We start from the raw sequence: 18913 nt of genomic DNA on the forward strand, positions 1-18913 counted from the left end.
AATCAAATCAAATTTTATTTATCTCATACAATTATACATATAGTGCAAATCGTTGTGAAATCCTTAGTTGTAGATGTTCAAGAAAATTATAAATATTATAAAGAAAATACCCACACATAAAATCTTCTGGCTTGAAAAAGAAAGCTCCTGCCTTCAATCACAGGCTTGTAGGTGGCAGTAAGATGGTCAGATCAATAATAATAATAATGTATTGTCTTGATTATTATCATATTAACCAACCAGCTACAACCAATATTCAGGGATTATCTATTAATTGTCACCATTTTGGTACTCTTTAAGAGAACACACTACTGAAAAAAGTGAATTAAAGAGAATTAAAATTAAATTTAAAAAGTGCCTGTAAAATTATGGCAAACCAATTTAATCACTTCAATATTTAAAACGCTAAGGAAACGGTTGGTTAGTTAACCAAAGAGGTGAAAATATGCAGTGTTAAATCATTAGTAAAAATTTTATTTGAAAGAAAACATTCTACCACGCAGTCTGGATGATGCAAAAAATGAGTCTAGACACTACACTATCCTAGAATATGTTGTATTATGCTATTTTATATGTTACGTTGCAGAAATTTAACATTATGCTGTAAATTACAAAATGCTTGCTATCGCCTATTATAGGCATGGGCACGATTGAATACTACAGTTCCCAGAAGCACTTATCGGCGCGCTCTATTGCCTCAATCTTTCATTTGCCACCTTACACGTCAATCAATAAAATTTGACCAATGACTGTTGGCAGGAATGGGAAGTAGCTTTAATAACAGGAACCATGCTGAAAGGTGACATCTAGAAGTCCATGTTTTCACTACTTCTGCTTAAAAACGAATATTAAAGATTAACGTATTCAGCTGAACGTTGCAAGTCCATCATATGTATAACGCATTGTCTTGGACATTCTTTTAACAGTGTACATTATACTGTACAAATTTTTGAGTAACGTACTCCGTACCTTTAGCCATATCCTCATGAAGTACTACATACTCGTGTCTACGGCGGATTATTGACAAATGACAGAATGTTCACCCAGTGGCGTTTTGTAATATTTCGTTGTCATGCTGTCGCCAGTACTATCGTATGTCGGTTTTATTCGGCGAATACCATTCGAATTCGGGATGCGATTAATTCTCAGAAAGTAGGAGATCAGTTAAAGATCCAGGTACAGTAAATTATACTTGATTTGTCTTTAGTTTCCTGAAGTCTCTGCGAAAAATAATTATTCGCCTTATTTTTTTTCAGTTATAACTGTTTTTATCCCAAAGCAAATGCTTTTCATTACTGAGCAAATTAGTTTTCTTTAGCATCCACGAATACAGGGTAAGACGTTGGAGGAAGGTGTGTATGTATTTGGCAGTGTATATTATTTAGTATATTTTACTCAGTTGAGACTGAAAAACGAACAGTGTACATTACTTACTGGCCAGAAAGCAGGAAACAGAGCTGGAGGTGGCAGAGTTAAAGATGTTAAGATTTGCACTGAGTGTGACGAGGATGGATAGGATTAGAAATGAGTACATTAGAGGGTCAGCTCAAGTTGGACGGTTGAGAGACAAAGTCGGAGGTGCGAGATTGCCTTGGTTTGGACATGTGCGGAGGAGAGATGCTAAGGATAGAGCTGCCAGGCAAGAGCAAAAGAGGAAAGCCTAAGCGAATGTTTATGGATGTAGTGAGAGAGGACATGCAGGTGATGGGTGTAACAGAACAAGATGGAGAGGACAGAAAGATATGGAAGAAGATGATCCACTGTGACGACCCCTAACGGGAGCAGCCGAAAGAAGAAGAACATTCATTGCGGAACATGAGCCCTTTTTGTAGTAATGTCATTACTTGAATTTTCTCTTTATTTTGCACTGTTTAAACTTGAACATATGTCCCTAATGCTCTAGTCACAATTTATCAAATTCTGAAAGATTTTGGAACTCATTTTGTACCAGATTTTATTTATCAATTGGAATCTCTTTATGACTGTGAAATGTAAATGCCTGTTATATACATGCAGATTTTTTTTGTTTAATCGTGGCAGGATTAGGTCTGTCCTGATTTTTATTTTTTTAACTCCAGGGCTGGGTTAGGTCTATACGTTCACAGAAAGAAGTTTTATTTCTACATGTAAACGATGGAAGCTGCTTACAAAACCTGCAAGTTGTAGCTGATCCCAGTCTTCATGACAGGTTTGATATGTTTTACTATATTTTCTTTTTGATGATGTAAAAAAATATTTAATTTGGCTGCATACATTTACAAACACACAGCTAGCATTTCCAATATTACTTTGAGAAAAAGAGAAATTGGTAAAAGATTTTAATGTTCTGTAGATTGACCTATTATAACTATTACAGTTTATTCAATCTGGGGCAGCTTAATAACATTTTGAATTGTTAGGTTAAATTGTACTGAATAAGAATAAGAGCACTGAAACACTATTTGTCACAAGTTATTTTTAAGCGCAAATGCAGGTTAAATAGTACTGTATACACGTAAGAACAATAAAATCTTTCTTATCCCAGTTATTTTTAAAAACAAATGTTATTGAATGGATCCTACATGAAAGTATATTTGTTTAACAGTAGAAATATTTACTGTTATGTTCATCAGTTAGGGAATTTAGTTTTCAAATCAAGGATTATTAAATACAAAAAGCTCCAAAGCCTAAAATGTACTTAAGTGAAAATATTGCAGCTGATGCATTACTGTTCATTACATGGTCTGCACTACCAAAACAATAAGAAGCTGATTTTAGTCCCAGACAACAATTCCCAGATGGACTGTTTTCTTTAAATTCAAATTGTATGTCCTTAATCTCAAAATGAGTCTGCATCAGCAATGGATAGACAGCGCCATGAAAGTGTCAATTTTAGTGAAGAGTATCCTTGCAAGTATCTATTTTGGCAACAGATCTAAACTCTTTACAAAATTGTTAAAAAATACAGCTACTTAATGAAAAGCTCTATGAAAGTGTAAAAAGCAGCAAATGATCTAAAAGAACTGTTTTTATAAAAGGATAATTAAAGGCAGCAACTCTTCCCCTCCATTCTTATATGCATGAGACACCTGGCTTACTTGTTTTTTTCTTTGTTAGAAGAGTGCTTACTGTTTTCTCAGAACTCAAAGAAAATGATATTGAAACATTATCACAAAGTCAAGGTTATTTTCCCATGGAAATCAAAGGCAGCACTTTATGGCTAAGTGAAATACTATGAATCCTTATTTGTTTCTCAGCTTTCTAGGTTAGATGGCACACCTGTTCAACTTGAAAAGACTTTCAAACTTAAGGCCTATCACCTGAAATCTGACAAAAGTTATCTCCCATACAGAAGTGTTTCCATGCTAAAGATGCACACCAGACTTTTGTTTACTGTATATAAAATGGACCTTAACTTTGCATGGGAAATTAGTCCCTCATGGGGGACACACCAAATGTGTCAATCTAGAGACTGCTTTAATTTTGCTTATTTTGGCTTAGTTTCTCAGCATTAGAAAAGCAGAGGAATAATATATGATATATTATGGTGGTGAAAGTAAGAAAGGTTCCTAATGTGGTTTATGTGGGTGGAATCAAAAATGACATCAAGATTCCTTGCATTAGAAGAAGGTGTGATGAGATCACTGGCAGAAGTGATTGAAAAGGAGCTGATTTTTCTAAAGTTGCACTTTAGTGCCAATTTGCAGGAGTTCAGTTTTGTTGCAGTTTCATTTTAAAGAGTCATGCTACATCCAGGTTTTAATTTCACTGAGGCAAGTTGTGAGCTGAGAAACCTCTGATGAAGTTTTGCTTTTAACATTGAAGTAGAGTTGAGTATCATCTACATAAAAATTATAACCCACTCTAAAGCTACGAATAATATGGCCAAGGAGACACATACAGATACAGAAGAGCAGAGGGCTGAGGACAGAGGGACTCCTTGACTAAAAAACTCTTGCCTGTCAGTCAGATAGGAGGACAGTGCCAGAGATATCCAGAATGTTTTCCATTCTGGACTGTAAAATGCCATGTTTATCAGTGTCAAATGCTGCACTGAGGTCTAACAGAATTAATTACTCAAATTCTGTATCTTCAGTTGTTCTCTTTCTGCCATCTCCTGAATGAAAAAAGGAACTCGGCATGCATTATAGAAAAACACATACTTTGTTGTTTTTCATTTGGCTTTTTACAGAAGCTCATTAAATAAAAAATAGATAAATAAATACACACACAAACACTATGTTCTGAACATACACCAGAATGACTAAAAAGAAAGAAAATTAAAAAGAAATAAAAACCTCTGACTTGACAGTCAGTCACAGGAAGGCATTATGCAGGTGTTTTGCTGTTGGTATGAAGGAACCCCAGTAGTGTTTCTTGACACATGTCTAATAAATAATTTGTACTCTGCGTTAGTGTGTCACAGAGAGGATATGCAGCATTGTTCATAATTTCACTTAGTTACGTTTTAATTCTCTCCTTTGCTACTACCTGAAGATGGTCCACAGTGTATTCCATAGCTGAGCGTGCCCTTTTAATTATTTTTTTGATTTGGTGGGCCCTTCTTGAATTGATTTTACCAGCCCAGCACACCACAGTATAGAAAATTACACTGGCCATCACAGAGTTGTAGAAGATGTGAAGGAATGCAGTCTTCCAAGGAAAAAGACCCTGTTTTGCACTTTCTTATATAGTTCATCTGTGCTACAAGACCAATCCAACCTGTCATTGAAGTGGACCACCAATTAGTAGTGCACTATTTCTATATCTAGTTCCTCGGTTTTCCTGATATTAAGTTACAGACCGCTCTTTTTGCAACAAGAAACAGTTCTCCATCTGACTCATTTACATTCACTTATCCCCCTTGATGCACACAGTAAGTACAGAATCATCTGAGAATTTCTGCAAGTGACATGACTTGTTTTTTACATGTATAGTCTAAAGTGTTCATAGTAAAGAGAAAAGGAGATGGGACTGTTCCTTATGGTGTTCCAGCATTGCTCACCTCCATATCAGAGACACAGTCCTTGAGGCTCACAAACTACAGTCTGCCAGTCAGATAGTCCATTATTCTGGATATCTTAGGATCATCCGCTTGCATATCTTTGAGCGTATCCCTTAACAGGGATGACTGAATGGTATTAGCGAAGATTTCAGTCCCAGATATGAGAATATATTATTTTATTACTTTAGTCTTCTTTGGATTTTTTAGGAATTCCTTGCACATTTTGGCACTGAGATTTAAAAAGTGATCCATCTAAGCACTTTAACATGCTTTCAGGGCATAACATTTTTGTTGCTTTTACAAAATGATTACATGATACTTGTTTAAGATCAAGTGAAATTTATTAACCTGGACCAAGGTGCAATCAAATTTTTAATGAGTTGAGCATTGCATTGCCTTGTCTTTTATACTAAAACTTGCTTCTGTGATTTTTTTTTTTTTTTTGGTAAATGAGCAGCATTTCTTCATAACCAGTTTAGAAAACCAAAGTGTGTACTCCACTTTAGAATACACCACCAGTGCTGGAATCCATATATATTTTGTGAAAATACCATTGTTTGTACACACTGTATGGAGAAAAGCCAGTATGCTAGGCTTTGAATTATTGCGTCTGCATTTTATTTTATTGCATGCCAGAAGCAGAGCTGTAAACATATAGTAAATGCGTGTTCCAATAGAGTTTGAACTTTTACTTTTGCTGAATTTAGTGTTTCATTAATATGAATCAACTTAACTGAATAGTTTCTTTTGATTATTAAATTGTTTTTATCATTCAAATTGTAAAACTTTTAAAAAGTATTTATTGGATTATAAAAATCCTTGCAAAAAGACTGTATTGTTTCAATACATTACCATTCATAAAGTGTTTTATTTTGATCTTTTTTTTCTTAACTGTGTCCCCTGATGCAGTTGCCTTTTAAAACAAGGCAACACAGAAAGTTGATGTGATTATTATACATGCTGTGGAAAATTCTTGTTGAACTAATTTACCCTCCAAGGAACACAATACAGCAAAAATATAAATAAACCAGACCGTATTAATCTGGAAATGGCAATTCTTTGACACATTTGAATATCAAACTCTTTTTGTTCTTATACAGATAGCATATCAAGTAACTAACTATATCATCATGTAAGGGGAATGGTATATGATTCGTAGGGAGCCATGGCCATTAACAGTAAAGTCAGAATTTTTATTTGTTGTATATATATTATCTTCTCCTTACATAAAGTGTTGACTATATGCTCTTCAATCCCAGTATGCAGTATAATAAATACTTTTCTTCATTTCACATATTCAGATTTATTTTTAGAAATAATATGTGTTTGTATTTGAAGGCGGAGTGAAATAAACAGGTTCACTTGGATTTTCTGTTCATTCGAGATTTTTTATTTATATTATTATTATTATTATTTTTATAATGGATAGTTTTTTTTTTTTGGTGTAATTCTCTATTTGCTATTTCTTTGTCATTGCCTTCCTTTTGCTTCAGGATACACATATATACACTTGTACCTGAGAAGCAGTTCTCTGTTAAACTAAATTGTACCAGTAGATTTGTATTTTGTTTTGGTGTTAGTTGAGAAAATGTAACACTATTGTGTCATGGATTTTGATATTGTCCATAATTGCTAGCCCAAAGAAGTACTGCTGATTACACAAGAGTTTAATTATCTGGCTAGACATTCATCAAATAAAGCAATATTTTGGTTCCCCTTTCATTAAAAATGCAGATTAACTGTGTGGTTCAATTTTCTTAAAGGAAACTTACATTTGGAAGTGCTGTTCAGATCTCTGGTGCCCTGGTTAACAGCCTTCACAAAGGACAGAATGTGGAACTCCGTGCATCTGACATAAGGATCATTGGTTCTTGTGATCCCTTGGTATGTGTTTCAAGAGAAAACCTTTGTTGGGTTTATTTTCACTTGGGTTGGCATATAAATAATATGGAAATTAAATAATCAATATTTCATATTGTAGCAAAAAAGTTATAACAATTGACATGGTTCAGTTAAAATATTCATAATTAACTTTTACATTACCTTCTAATTAATGAAGACATGCGGTATTACTTTACTCAATTTTTAGAATAGCCCTTTCAAAAATTAAGAGTACTATAATGTCTATACAGAGAGCCAGGGTTGCAGACATTCAAAAACCTGCTCATATACTCATACATATACTAAGGAGATCAGGATTTTTTAATTGTGGGTATTTTCTTCTTTTTATGAGATTTTAACAATTTTTCTAATATCCTATATCTCAGCTATAATGCATAGCTTCCATTTGCAGATTTACAGTTTGGTAAGGATAATCTAGAACTTAGCATCACAAGTTTTAAGTAATGTTGGCACACTGAGGAGCACAGCTGACCATGGTTGTTAAATGAATCTTACTTACCTGGACATTACATACATGCTGTGTACAAGTGATAGGTAAATTAAAATTTATTTTGGTAAATAATAGTGCATTAATAAGCTTTTGGGTTCAAATAAATTCCCATCACTACCAGATAACCTCCTCATTTTGATGAACTTATTTCATGGTCAGATGGTTCGTACAGTTAAATGGAAGTATATTACTGTTAAGAATTTGGTGCAGAATCTGGCTGAATTAAGTGGCAACGACTACTGTTTTTGAGTCATATTGACGCTATCCATCCCATCCGAGTTCTTTTTGCAAGCTCAAACTAGAACTTAGTGTCAAAATTTAATATATCATAAAGAGTCAGGCTGGTACCACTTCTGACTCAAAGTTTGAGTAATTTGATCTTTTCAATGCAAACACTTTGTGGAAACAAAAATGCTAAATTTTTATGCTAAAGAGACCATCTAGTGCAAGACAAGTAAGTTTTTATATGCTATTATTAGTTCTTTATCTTAAAGTGTGCATCATTTTTCACTTTGAACACTTTGTTTCAGAATTGTTAAATTAACTTGGATGCTTCGCTGTTTGCATAAATCCTTTTATTATTTGGCTGCTATTCTACTACATAAGTATCTTACACTTTCATGTAGTCATTTTGTTATTCACAATTGACCTGTTTCACTTAAATGTCTAATCAAGTAGGTAAAATGAAAAACGACTATATGATCAGTAAAGTTGTGTATTAATTTAACCTGAACATTTTCTCCTAAACTATAACATTTTTGCTAAAAATGTGGTTCATTTACTGCAAACTTATAATAATTATATGTGTTTTAGTGCCTGTGTCAGAATTTTAATACTTCTTTAAACATTGCTTATTTTTCTCAAAATTACACCATATTTTTTATTCTTCCTGCAAGTGGATTGGTGCCCATCTGGCACCCAGTAATTGCTTGGATAGGCTCCAGCTGCCCCACATCCATGTCTAGGATAAGCAGGATTGAAAAATTGCTTAGTTGATTTTATTCTCCATTTTAGCTGGTAGCTGTTGAACTGAGTGTCTTAGTTAATGCAGCGCTAAAGATTTGTGGGGGAGGCGGAGACAGTAATTTGATATTTGCAGATCTGAGTGTTGGTCATTAGATAATCCTGAGATACTAAGACAGAAACTCATTTTGTTGCATAGAAGGTGAAAAGGTGAGACAAGACAGAGTAGCTGAGCGTCTTGTTCTCAGGGGAACAATGTAGATTCCATCTTGCCTCTGTAACTGTAGATCATAAATTTGTCTTTGCATTGATATTTTAGGGTTATGGAAGTTTGTTAAACATTTCTACAGGTGTTTTATTTACTTGGAAATTGTTTATGATCATTTATTTCATGGTATCTTATGAATGGCAGTATTTATGTTTAGAACATCTTGTCACCCCTGTTGTTTATTTTTTTTAAATATTATATAAACTTAATCACTTCTGGAAAAGTATCATTTGGAAACATAGGATGCAGAATTTTTTGCTCTCTGGCCTGCTCACTATTGTAGTAACTTACAGATGTGTGAGATGCTGAGAACGAACTCTTTCAAATCTGAGGTCAGTTTTAGGTGCTAAAACAATCTCCTGTCATTATCACCTATGTCTGTCTATTGCTGAACGTGGGAAAGACCAAAGAGATTGTGGTCGATTTCAGGAGAGGTCATTCACATCACCCCCCACTGACCATCCACGGTGCATCTGTGGAAAGGGTGAGTAGCACCAAGTTCCTGGGGACATACATCTCTGAGGACCTCTCCTGGTTCAATAACACCACATCACTGGCCAAGAAAGCACATTCCCGCCTCTACTTTCTATGCAAACTGAGGAGAACACAAGGTCCACCCCCCATCATGTGCTCTTTCTACAAGGGCACAATCGAGAGCATCCTCAATAGCTACATCTCTGTGTGTTATGGACGCTGCACTGCCTCCTGTAGGAATGCATAGTGGATGCTGCCAGTAAGATCATTGGTGCCCCCCTGCCCTCCCTCAAGGACATTTTCAACACCCGTCTCACCCGTAGAGCCATCAGCATTGCTGGTAACTCCTCCCACCCCTTTCACTCTCTTTTTAGCCTCCTTCCCTCAGAGAAAAGGTACTGGATCCTCTGTGCCTGCTCCACAAGACTGTCTAACTAAGCTGTCAGGATGCTGAACTCTGTCCATTACCTTTCCTCCTTGCCCCTGGACCGTAACAAATGTCACTATCTACCAAGTACCCTGCCTCAGCTGGTATTATATAAGGACTCAATATTACATCTGCTGCTAATTGTTTGTCTTTTTGTACATCTCATAAGCTATTCTGTAATGTACCTTCTCATTTTTTACTGTAATTGGATTTTGCACTAATGACTATTGCACATTGTACACAGGTCTACATTACAAGTTCTAATGTTATTTATCTTATATGTTATACTTTTATACTTTTTTATATTTTATTGTTTTACGAAGTTGAGAGAGAAACAGTATTTCGATTCTCCTGTGTGTTCTGCACTTATAGTGAATTGACAATAAAAGGCTATTTGATTTGATTTGATTTTGACTGTCCACTTGAAAGAACTTGGCTGCCACTGGACTTATTTTGCTGAAATTTGGAATACAGTTTCTTGAAGGAAATTTGTAAAGTTAAGTTTTTGAGATACTTTGCATAAAGAGTGCTATACACATTTTTTTAAATTTGAAAAACTCTAATTTGAAAATCATTGATGAGTTTTTAAATTGTCTGTCTTGAAACAAATGAACATTCTTTGCAACCTCCATTACTGACTAACTTACCGTTTCAAATTTACCTTGAGGGAGGTTATTTCAACTTGTATATTTTCTATACTTTCTACCCAAAGAGTAAAATAAATCCTTAATGCAAGTTATTCAATTGCCAGCAGAGTCAGTAACATACAGTACAGGCCAAAAGTTTGGACACACCTCCTCATTCAATGTGTTTTCTTTATTTTCATGACCATTTACAGCACTCCATCACTCTCCTTCTTGGTCAAATATCCCTTACACAGCCTGGAGGTGTGTTTGGGGTCATTTTCCTGTTGAAAAATAAATAATCGTCCAACTAACCTGACTTCTGCACAACACAACTGCTGGTCCCAACCCCATTGATAAAGCAAGAAATTCCACTAAATAACCCTGATAAGGCACACCTGTGAAGTGAAAACCATTTCAGGTGACTACCTGTTGAAGCTCATCGAGAGAATGCCAAGAGTGTGCAAAGCAGTAATCAGAGCAAAGGGTGGCTATTTTGAAGAAACTAGAATATAAAACATGTTTTCAGTTATTTCACCATTTTTGTTAAGTACATAACTCCACATGTGTTCATTCATAGTTTTGATGCCTTCAGTGAGAATCTACCAATGTAAATGGTCATGAAAATAAAGAAAACACATTGAATGAGGAGGTGTGTCCAAACGTTTGGCCTGTACTGCAGGTGAAAACTCATACTTATGTCAGTGATTTAAACAAACCTCTTCAACAAAAACAAATTCCTCCTTCTTTAGTTATTGCAACTGTAAACATAAAAAAAGAAAGCAAAAAGTCAAACAACTTTTCTAGAAAATAATGGGAGAGGAAAAGAACTCTTCAAGCTTGGCTTAAGACATTATGCATACTGTGAATAAACATGTATTCAGTGCTTATGTTACACTAAATACAACTTCTCGGGCTGCATTACAGTATGTGCAAATTACAAGATTCATTTTTTCCTGTTATGTTATTGATAAAGTGTCAGAATGTCTTGCTACCCATTGTGATATATAGTAGCCAACAATTTTATTTTGAAACTTCAACATTTTTAACTTTTCATTGGCTATATCTTTAAAAAAATATATTTTTTAAGAAATACAAACTATTAGCCTTCTGCCACACCACAACTAATAATAGGGCAAAATGTGCATTTTTTTAATATAACATGAAATGGCATGTTATGAACTCAGTTTTCAACTGCATGATATTATAATATGCTATTAAAATAAATGTATTTTATGAACACAACAAATGCAGAGAATAACATTAAATTATCACTGTTATTTTCAGCTATCTTGTGTTGTTATGGAAATAATTTAATAAACTAGATTATAATATCTGTCTCTTTGATAAAGTAAATAAACAAAAATTTAAATTGCTCCAGAACTGCTAAGTAGCTCCCTGAGCACATGTTACTGTACATACAGAGCATCCGGAAAGTATTCACAGCGCATCACTTTTTCCACATTTTGTTATGTTACAGCCTTATTCCAAAATGGATTAAATTATTTTTTTCCTCAGAATTCTACACACAACACCCCATAATGAGAACGTGAAAAAAGTTTACTTGAGATTTTTGCAAATTTATTAAAAATAAAAAAACTGAGAAAGCACAGCCTTTGCCATGAAGCTCAAAATTGAGCTCAGGTACATCCTGTTTCCTCTGATCATCCTTGAGGTGTTTCTGCAGCTTAATTGGAGCCCACCTGTGGTAAATTCAGTTGATTGGACATGATTTGGAAAGGCACACACCTGTCTATATAAGGTCCCACAGTTGACAGTTCATGTCAGAGCACAAACCAAGCATGAAGTCAAAGGAATTGTCTGTAGACCTCCAAGACAGGATTGTCTGAAGGCACAAATCTGGGGAAGGTAACAGAAAAATTTCTACTACTTTGAAGGTCCCAATGAGCACAGTGGCTTCCATCATCCGTAAATGGAAGAAGTTCAAGACCACCAGGACTTTTCCTAGAGCTGGCCGGTCATCTAAGCTGAGCAATCGTGGGAGAAGGGAGGTGACCAAGAACCCGATGGTCATCTGTCAGAGCTCCAGAGGTCCTCTGTGGAGAGAGGAGAACCTTCCAGAAGGACAACCATCTCTGCAGCAATCCACCAATCAGGTCTGTATGGTAGAGTGGCCAGACGGAAGCCACTTCTTAGTAAAAGGCACATGGCAGCCCACCTGGAGTTTGCCAAAAGGCACCTGAAGGACTCTCAGACCATGAGAAACAAAATTCTCTGGTCTGATGAGACAAAGATTGAACTCTTTGGTGTGAATGCCAGGCGTCACGTTTGGAGGAAACCAGGCACCGCTCATCTCCATGCCAATACCATCCCTACAGTGAAGCATGGTGGTGGCAGCATCATGCTGTGGCGATGTTTTTCAGCGGCAGGAACTGGGAGACTAGTCAGGATAAAGGGAAAGATGACTGCAGCAATGTACAGAGAAATTCTGAATGAAAACCTGCTCCAGAGCGCTCTTGATCTCAGACTGGGGTGACGGTTCATCTTTCAGCAGGACAATGACCCTAAGCACACAGCCAAGATATCAAAGGAGTGGCTTCAGAACAACTCTGTGAATGTCCTTGAGTGACCCAGCCAGAGCCCAGACTTGAATCCGATTGAACATCTCTGGAGAGATCTTGAAATGGCTGTGCACCGACGCTTCCCATCCAACCTGATGGAGCTTGAGAGGTGCTGCAAAAAGGAATGGGTGAAACTGGGCAAGGATAGGTGTGCCAAGCTTTGTGGCATCGTATTCAAAAAGACTTGAGGCTGTAATTGCTGCCAAAGGTGCATCGTATTGAACAAAGGCTGTGAATACTTATGTGCATGTGATTTCTCAGTTTTTTTATTTTTAATAAATTTGCAAATACCTCAAGTAAACTTTTTTCACATTGTCATTATGGGGTGTTGTGTGCAGGCTGTAACATAACAAGATGTGGAAAAAGTGATGCGCTGTGAATACTTTCCGGATGCACTGTACATTTTCTAACTTTTTCCATCATCAAAAAGAGTGGCTTTATCATTGTAGATGAGGGGGTTTTGTTACAAGAATTCCAAGCAAGATGCTTTGTGTTTGTTAAAAAATTAGGGGGATTAATGCCCAAACAAAATGACATGTGATTTGTCAGTAGTAGTTAAACCTTACTTGCTCACAGCTTCTGACTGTTGTCTGCTGTCTAATCAGTATCTCATTTACCAAAATTGTTGCACCTTGAGTCTTTGATTCCTAAAAGGAGCTATTTTAGAATGTAGGAAAACATCATAGTGTGTTGATTAATGATTGCTGTCTTTGAGCTGCTTGTAAAAGATTGAAAGACTGAATTTACCAAGCGGCAGTGCATGAATAGTAAACAGTCATAATATGCAGACAAACTTTTCATGTTAATTTTATTGTATTAATTTTTAAAGTTTCATTGGATTCAGTATCACTTAGGTTCAGGGGTTATCAGGTCAAAAATTCTAATTGGCTCTGATTTTTGTGGTCTGCTGTTTGAAATGTTCCAATATTTTTAGCAATAAGTAGCAGTGGAATTATTTTGGCACTAAGTAGTTTCTTCTCCAGCCTGTCTAATGCTGCTGAAAAAATTAAAATCATGTTTGTTTTGCACTGGCACATTTGAATGTATGAGTTCCTATGCACATCTTTAGTGGGTACAGGTTGCCTGTATGTTGATCTTGCACTGGTCTGCTAAGTATGAGGAGCTTAACGATCCAGAAGGAGTTCAGAGTAAGGCTGCTACTTACTTGTCCTTGTCTATAGAAGGCAGTTTATGTGATGTGAAGGTAAATTGATGATGCCCCTGGACATTTTTTATAGATAGATATAATTTATTGTAGGCATGATGTGAGTTTTTCTGTGCTTTGGTTTTCCTCCTGCATATCAAATCCGTATCTCTTATACATCAAGTTATCCTGTGACATTTATTAAAAAAATGAAATTGCAGTTTTGTATTTTAATGACCAACACATAGTCTGAATATGCAATGCAACATACTGTAAATGTGTTTTGCAATTTTTTGGGCACTATTGCTTAATGTTATATATTTAATCATGACTAATAGCGTCTGTATCAGGTTGGACAGCCAGCACACTCCACTATAGAAAACCCAGAACAATGGGTGGGTTGCCAGTTGGCTGAGGTCCCCACGACTGTGACTTTATTTTTGACATTCTCTTGCATGATTTTATTCTCTACCAATGTCAACTGGCCATAGTTCATTAAATTGTTATTGGACAGATATTGTTGGTTTCAATTTATTTTTAATCAGTTCTACTTTTTTCTTTGTGTTTTTTAACAAATCTGCATTTATAAGTGTACCAGTTTTGTATTTAGTAATTGGTATAATTCATTCTTGTATTTTAACTGAGAATTGTTCACAGTGTTCTATACCTGCAATCGGTGAAGAGCACTATAAAAATAATAATCAGTATTGTGTTGTATCTGCATTAAATGTACTGTATTTATTCTTATTTTTTACCATGGTCTCCATATCATTGTCTGAAAACTTTATTTATTGTTTTCCTCATCATGAAGTGAATAAATGCAGTAAATGTATGGTTTCATCTTTTTGAATAAATTGGTCCCATTAGTAAACCAGCTCTGTAACTAGTCTGAATGATGACTGTTTCCTTCAAATCAGATTTTCTTTCCTGTGAAAAACTTCATAGGATCAGATGTTTACAGTTAAATTGAAACATCCTTGAATAGTCTGGAAAAACAGCAATTGCAAATTTTCTTACCATTTTTTGTTAAATACTTTCAAGAAGTCTCACATGTTCCTCAAGTAAAAGGTTTCCAGGGACTATTGTATCTCATTTGTCATTGCTTACAGCAGGTTTATATTGCTTTAATATTGCACATAGGTGCCTCAAATTCTAAGTACTTCCCTAACCCCACTAATTAACATTAGCAACTTAGTTCAGTTTTCCATCACACTTCAACAAAAGGAACATTTCAATAGCACTGCCTTCCACTAAACTCTATTACAATTGATTATAAAAAAAATGTATGCTTAAACACGGGCTATTGCCAGCTTTGATTCACATTCTTAAGTATAAGCTTCTACCAGTAGTCTTCCAGAACCTTGTTTCCTGTGCTCCTTGCAACTTCACTATTAACATATGGAGATGGGCTACTAATTGAATAAAACCATAAATAAACCTCTTGTAGTAGGTGGTAATATTGAGCCACATGTCTTGGACATTCTTTGGATACCCATAACTGACCACAGCAGAGATTTCCTGTGGAACTCCTGCTGGGAAAATGATTTACACTTGTCAATTCCTTTCTTCAAAAAAAAAAAAACAATACTTCTCCAACTTTACCTTTAGGGCATGATGTTGTAGGCAAATAACACCTTGTCTAACCTCTCTTCATAATAAATGAAATAAATTCAGAATGCCAATTTTTAAACATCTGCGGTGAGCTGGCACCCTGCCCGGGGTTTGTTTCCTGCCTTGTGCCCTGTGTTGGCTAGGATTGGCTACAGTAGACCCTGTGACCCTGTAGTTAGGATATAGCAGGTTGGATGATGGATTGAATTTTCAAACATTCAGTGTATTAATTATCACAATTTTCCTGACATAATGCAATCAGTTGTTTTCATATTTTTATTCATGAACGGGTTTTCTTTTCTTTAATTCATAGCATTTGCAACATTACCTGTTTCTTTTACACCAGCACAGCAGTGTACAAATAAGAAGGCACCACTCCCAGATTACCGTATTTTCCTATACCTTGGGATGATAGATTTTTGTATTATACTGCACTGAATGGGTTGGTCTGTATGTTTGTCAAACTGACATACTGTCTAACAAAGGAATTTGATTTAATATAAGATAAGAACAACTCACATTTCTAGATTAATTTTGAAAATCTGTTTTTTCTTCTTCTTATCACAGAAAAACATAACTCAAAAACATCTATTGTCTTTTAGTAACTTCCGTATCTAATGTTTGCTGTATTTTACTTATATGTTGTGTACTGGAAAATAAGTGACGTGTAAAAATATATCATCACTACACATTTACTGTGGATATACAGTATATGCCGCACCTTGTATCATTTTTTTCCACAATGGTAAAGACCAAAAAAACAGCAGGCAGAGCCTATCCAAAAAAAGAGGAAAACTAGGTATCAGATTTTGAAAGGTTTTTGGGATATTTCAACAAAAAGAAATTTATTATGCAATCTTTTAACAGGTTTAACCTCTATCTTCTGATTAACAGTTAATCATAGCAATGCCCAATAACATGAATCAAAGCAAAGAAATGGCTCCTAAACCATCTCACTCAAAAGTCAGCAAAGGCTTCCATTTGCTTTCAATTTGCTGTTTACTTTTCTTGGAAGTGACTTTAAGATAAGCCATATGCTGATGCATATCAATTTATTGTGTCTGTCCTGTTTAATTATATAACTACAAGAATACAAACTGAGCCCAATAAATATAAAGGCAACCTGCACTAGGTCTTAACTAACAATGGACATCATACTTTACAACCCAAATCAAAACCAGTTGCTTTCAACACAAATTTACTTTTAGGAGTTAAAAGATACACTTTGTGTATCAGCTGGCCATAGGCCTTCTTAGTCACCAGAATGGACCTCTAAGCAGTCAACATTTTCAATTGAGGTTTGTGGGGTGAACAGAGAAATGGAACTGTGTGAACCTCAGTTTATTTTATATTAGAGTAGCCATGCTTTAACATTGTTTAGTGATATGTACAAAATGTAATCCTGTGATCAGTTTGTTTACAATTCCTAATGCAGTGGTGGAAGAAGCTGCTGTCTCATAGCTTGAGGTATCAGAACTCTGCCTGGACACTACCTATGTTGAGATTGAACATTCTTATTGTGTCTGCATTGATTTTTCTCCAGGTATTCCAGTTTTCCTCCACAGTTCAAAAATGTGTGTTAGAATAATTGGCTAATCTAAATTATACTGCAAGAATGAGTATGTTTGTATGTGTGAGTGGAGTAAATGTGATAGTCTGGGTGGTTCAACCAAGACTGGCTCCTGTCATCTTGCACATATTGTAATGCTGATATCATGAGACCCTGAAGTGGACTAATTGGGTTTGATAAAAGATGAATAGTAAATTTCAGTTTGCTCTTTAAGACGTTTTTGACTTCTCCCGTTATGGTTCATCTTTTTCCATATCCTCCTGTCCTCTACATCTTGCTCTCTTACACCCACCACCTGCATGTCCCCTCTCACCACATCCATAAACCTCCTCTTAGGCCTTCCTGTTGTCTTCTTACCTGGTAGCTCGATCCTTACCATCCTTCTCCAAGTATACCTAGCATCTCTGCTCTGCTCATGTCCAAACCAATGAAATCTTGCTTCTCAACCGCCCAACCTGAGCTGACCCTCTAATGTACTCATTTCTAATCCTGTCCATCCTTGTCACACCCAATGCAAATTTTAACAGATTGAACTCTGCCACCACCAGCTTTGTCTCCTGTTTTTTGGACATGGCCACCGTCTCCAACCCATATAATATAGCTGGTCTCACTACCGTCTTGTAGATCTTCCCTTTCATTCTTAATCGTACCCGTCTATCACAAATCACTCCTGACACTCTTCTCCACCCACTCCACCCTGCCGGCACTCTCTTCTTCGCATGTCTTCCACACTCCCCTTTATTCTGTACTGTTGATCCCAAGTATTTAAACTTCTCCACCTTTGCCAGCTCTACTCCCAGTATCCTTACTATTCCTTTGACTTCCCTCTCATTCAATTACAAGCATCCTCTCTTGTTCCTACTGACCATTCCTCTCCTCTCTAGAGCATATCTCCACTTCAACAGGGTTTCCTCGACCTCCTCCCTATTCTAGCTATATTTAACAATGTCATCCACAAATGACATAGTCAATGGGGACTGCTGTCTAATCTTTTTTGTCAACCTGTCCATCATCATTGCGGATAGGAAACAGTTCAGAGCTGATCCCTGATGTAATCCCACCTATACCTTGAATCCTTCCGTAAATGCTATCTCAGACCTCACTATTGTCACACTTCCCTTGTATATATCCTGTACCACTCTTACATACTTCTCTGCCACTCCCAACGTCCTCATACAATACCACGACTCCAGGCACCCTGTCATATGCTTTCTCTGACTCCACAAAGACACAGTGCAAATCCTTCTGCCCTACTTTATACTTCTCCATCAACACCCACGGAACAAACATTACATCTGTATGTTACTACTCTTTCCTGGCATGAAACCTTACTGCTGTTCGCCAATTATCATCCTTCTTAACCTAGCTTACACTATTATTTCCTATAAAGCTGTGGCTCATCAGTTTTATTCCTCTGTAGTTACTACAGCTCTGCATACCCCCCTTATTCTTAAAAATTGGTACTAGTACACTTCTCCTCTCACTTTCTAAGATTGCATTAAAGAATCTGGTTAAAAGCTCCTCTGCCATCTCTCCTAAATACCGTCATGCTTCCACAGATATGTCATCTGGACCAGCGGCCTTTCCATTCTTCATCCTCTTCATAGCTCTGCTTACTTCCTCCATGCTAATCCGTTGCACTTCCTGATTCACTATCTCCGCATTATCTAATCTTCTCTCTCATTCTCTTCATTCATCAGCCTCTCAAACTACTCTTTCCATCTGCTCAACACACACTCCTCGCTTGTGAATATGTTTCTACTTTATCCTTTATCACCCTAACCTGTTGCACATCTTTCCCAGCTCTGTACCTCTGTCTAGTCAATTAGTACAGGTCTTTCTCTCCTTTCTTAGTGTCCAAACTTTCATACAGAT

At 36.2% G+C, this 18913-nt stretch overlaps 1 protein-coding gene across 1 annotated transcript in view; it reads left to right on the forward strand.

Moving 5' to 3' along the window:
* Nucleotides 1-780: 780 nt before the first annotated feature.
* Nucleotides 781-18913, forward strand: part of nars2 (asparaginyl-tRNA synthetase 2, mitochondrial) — a 105334-nt gene continuing 87201 nt past the window's right edge. Inside the window, exons 1-3 of the mRNA XM_039744321.1 lie at nucleotides 781-1176; nucleotides 2079-2188; nucleotides 6748-6868. Coding sequence (XP_039600255.1) covers nucleotides 1036-1176; nucleotides 2079-2188; nucleotides 6748-6868 — 372 coding nt within the window. The 5' untranslated portion in view covers nucleotides 781-1035. The remainder of the gene's footprint in view (nucleotides 1177-2078; nucleotides 2189-6747; nucleotides 6869-18913) is intronic.

This window comes from Polypterus senegalus, chromosome 2 (assembly GCF_016835505.1).
Source record: "Polypterus senegalus isolate Bchr_013 chromosome 2, ASM1683550v1, whole genome shotgun sequence".
NCBI classification, from domain to species: domain Eukaryota; kingdom Metazoa; phylum Chordata; class Cladistia; order Polypteriformes; family Polypteridae; genus Polypterus; species Polypterus senegalus.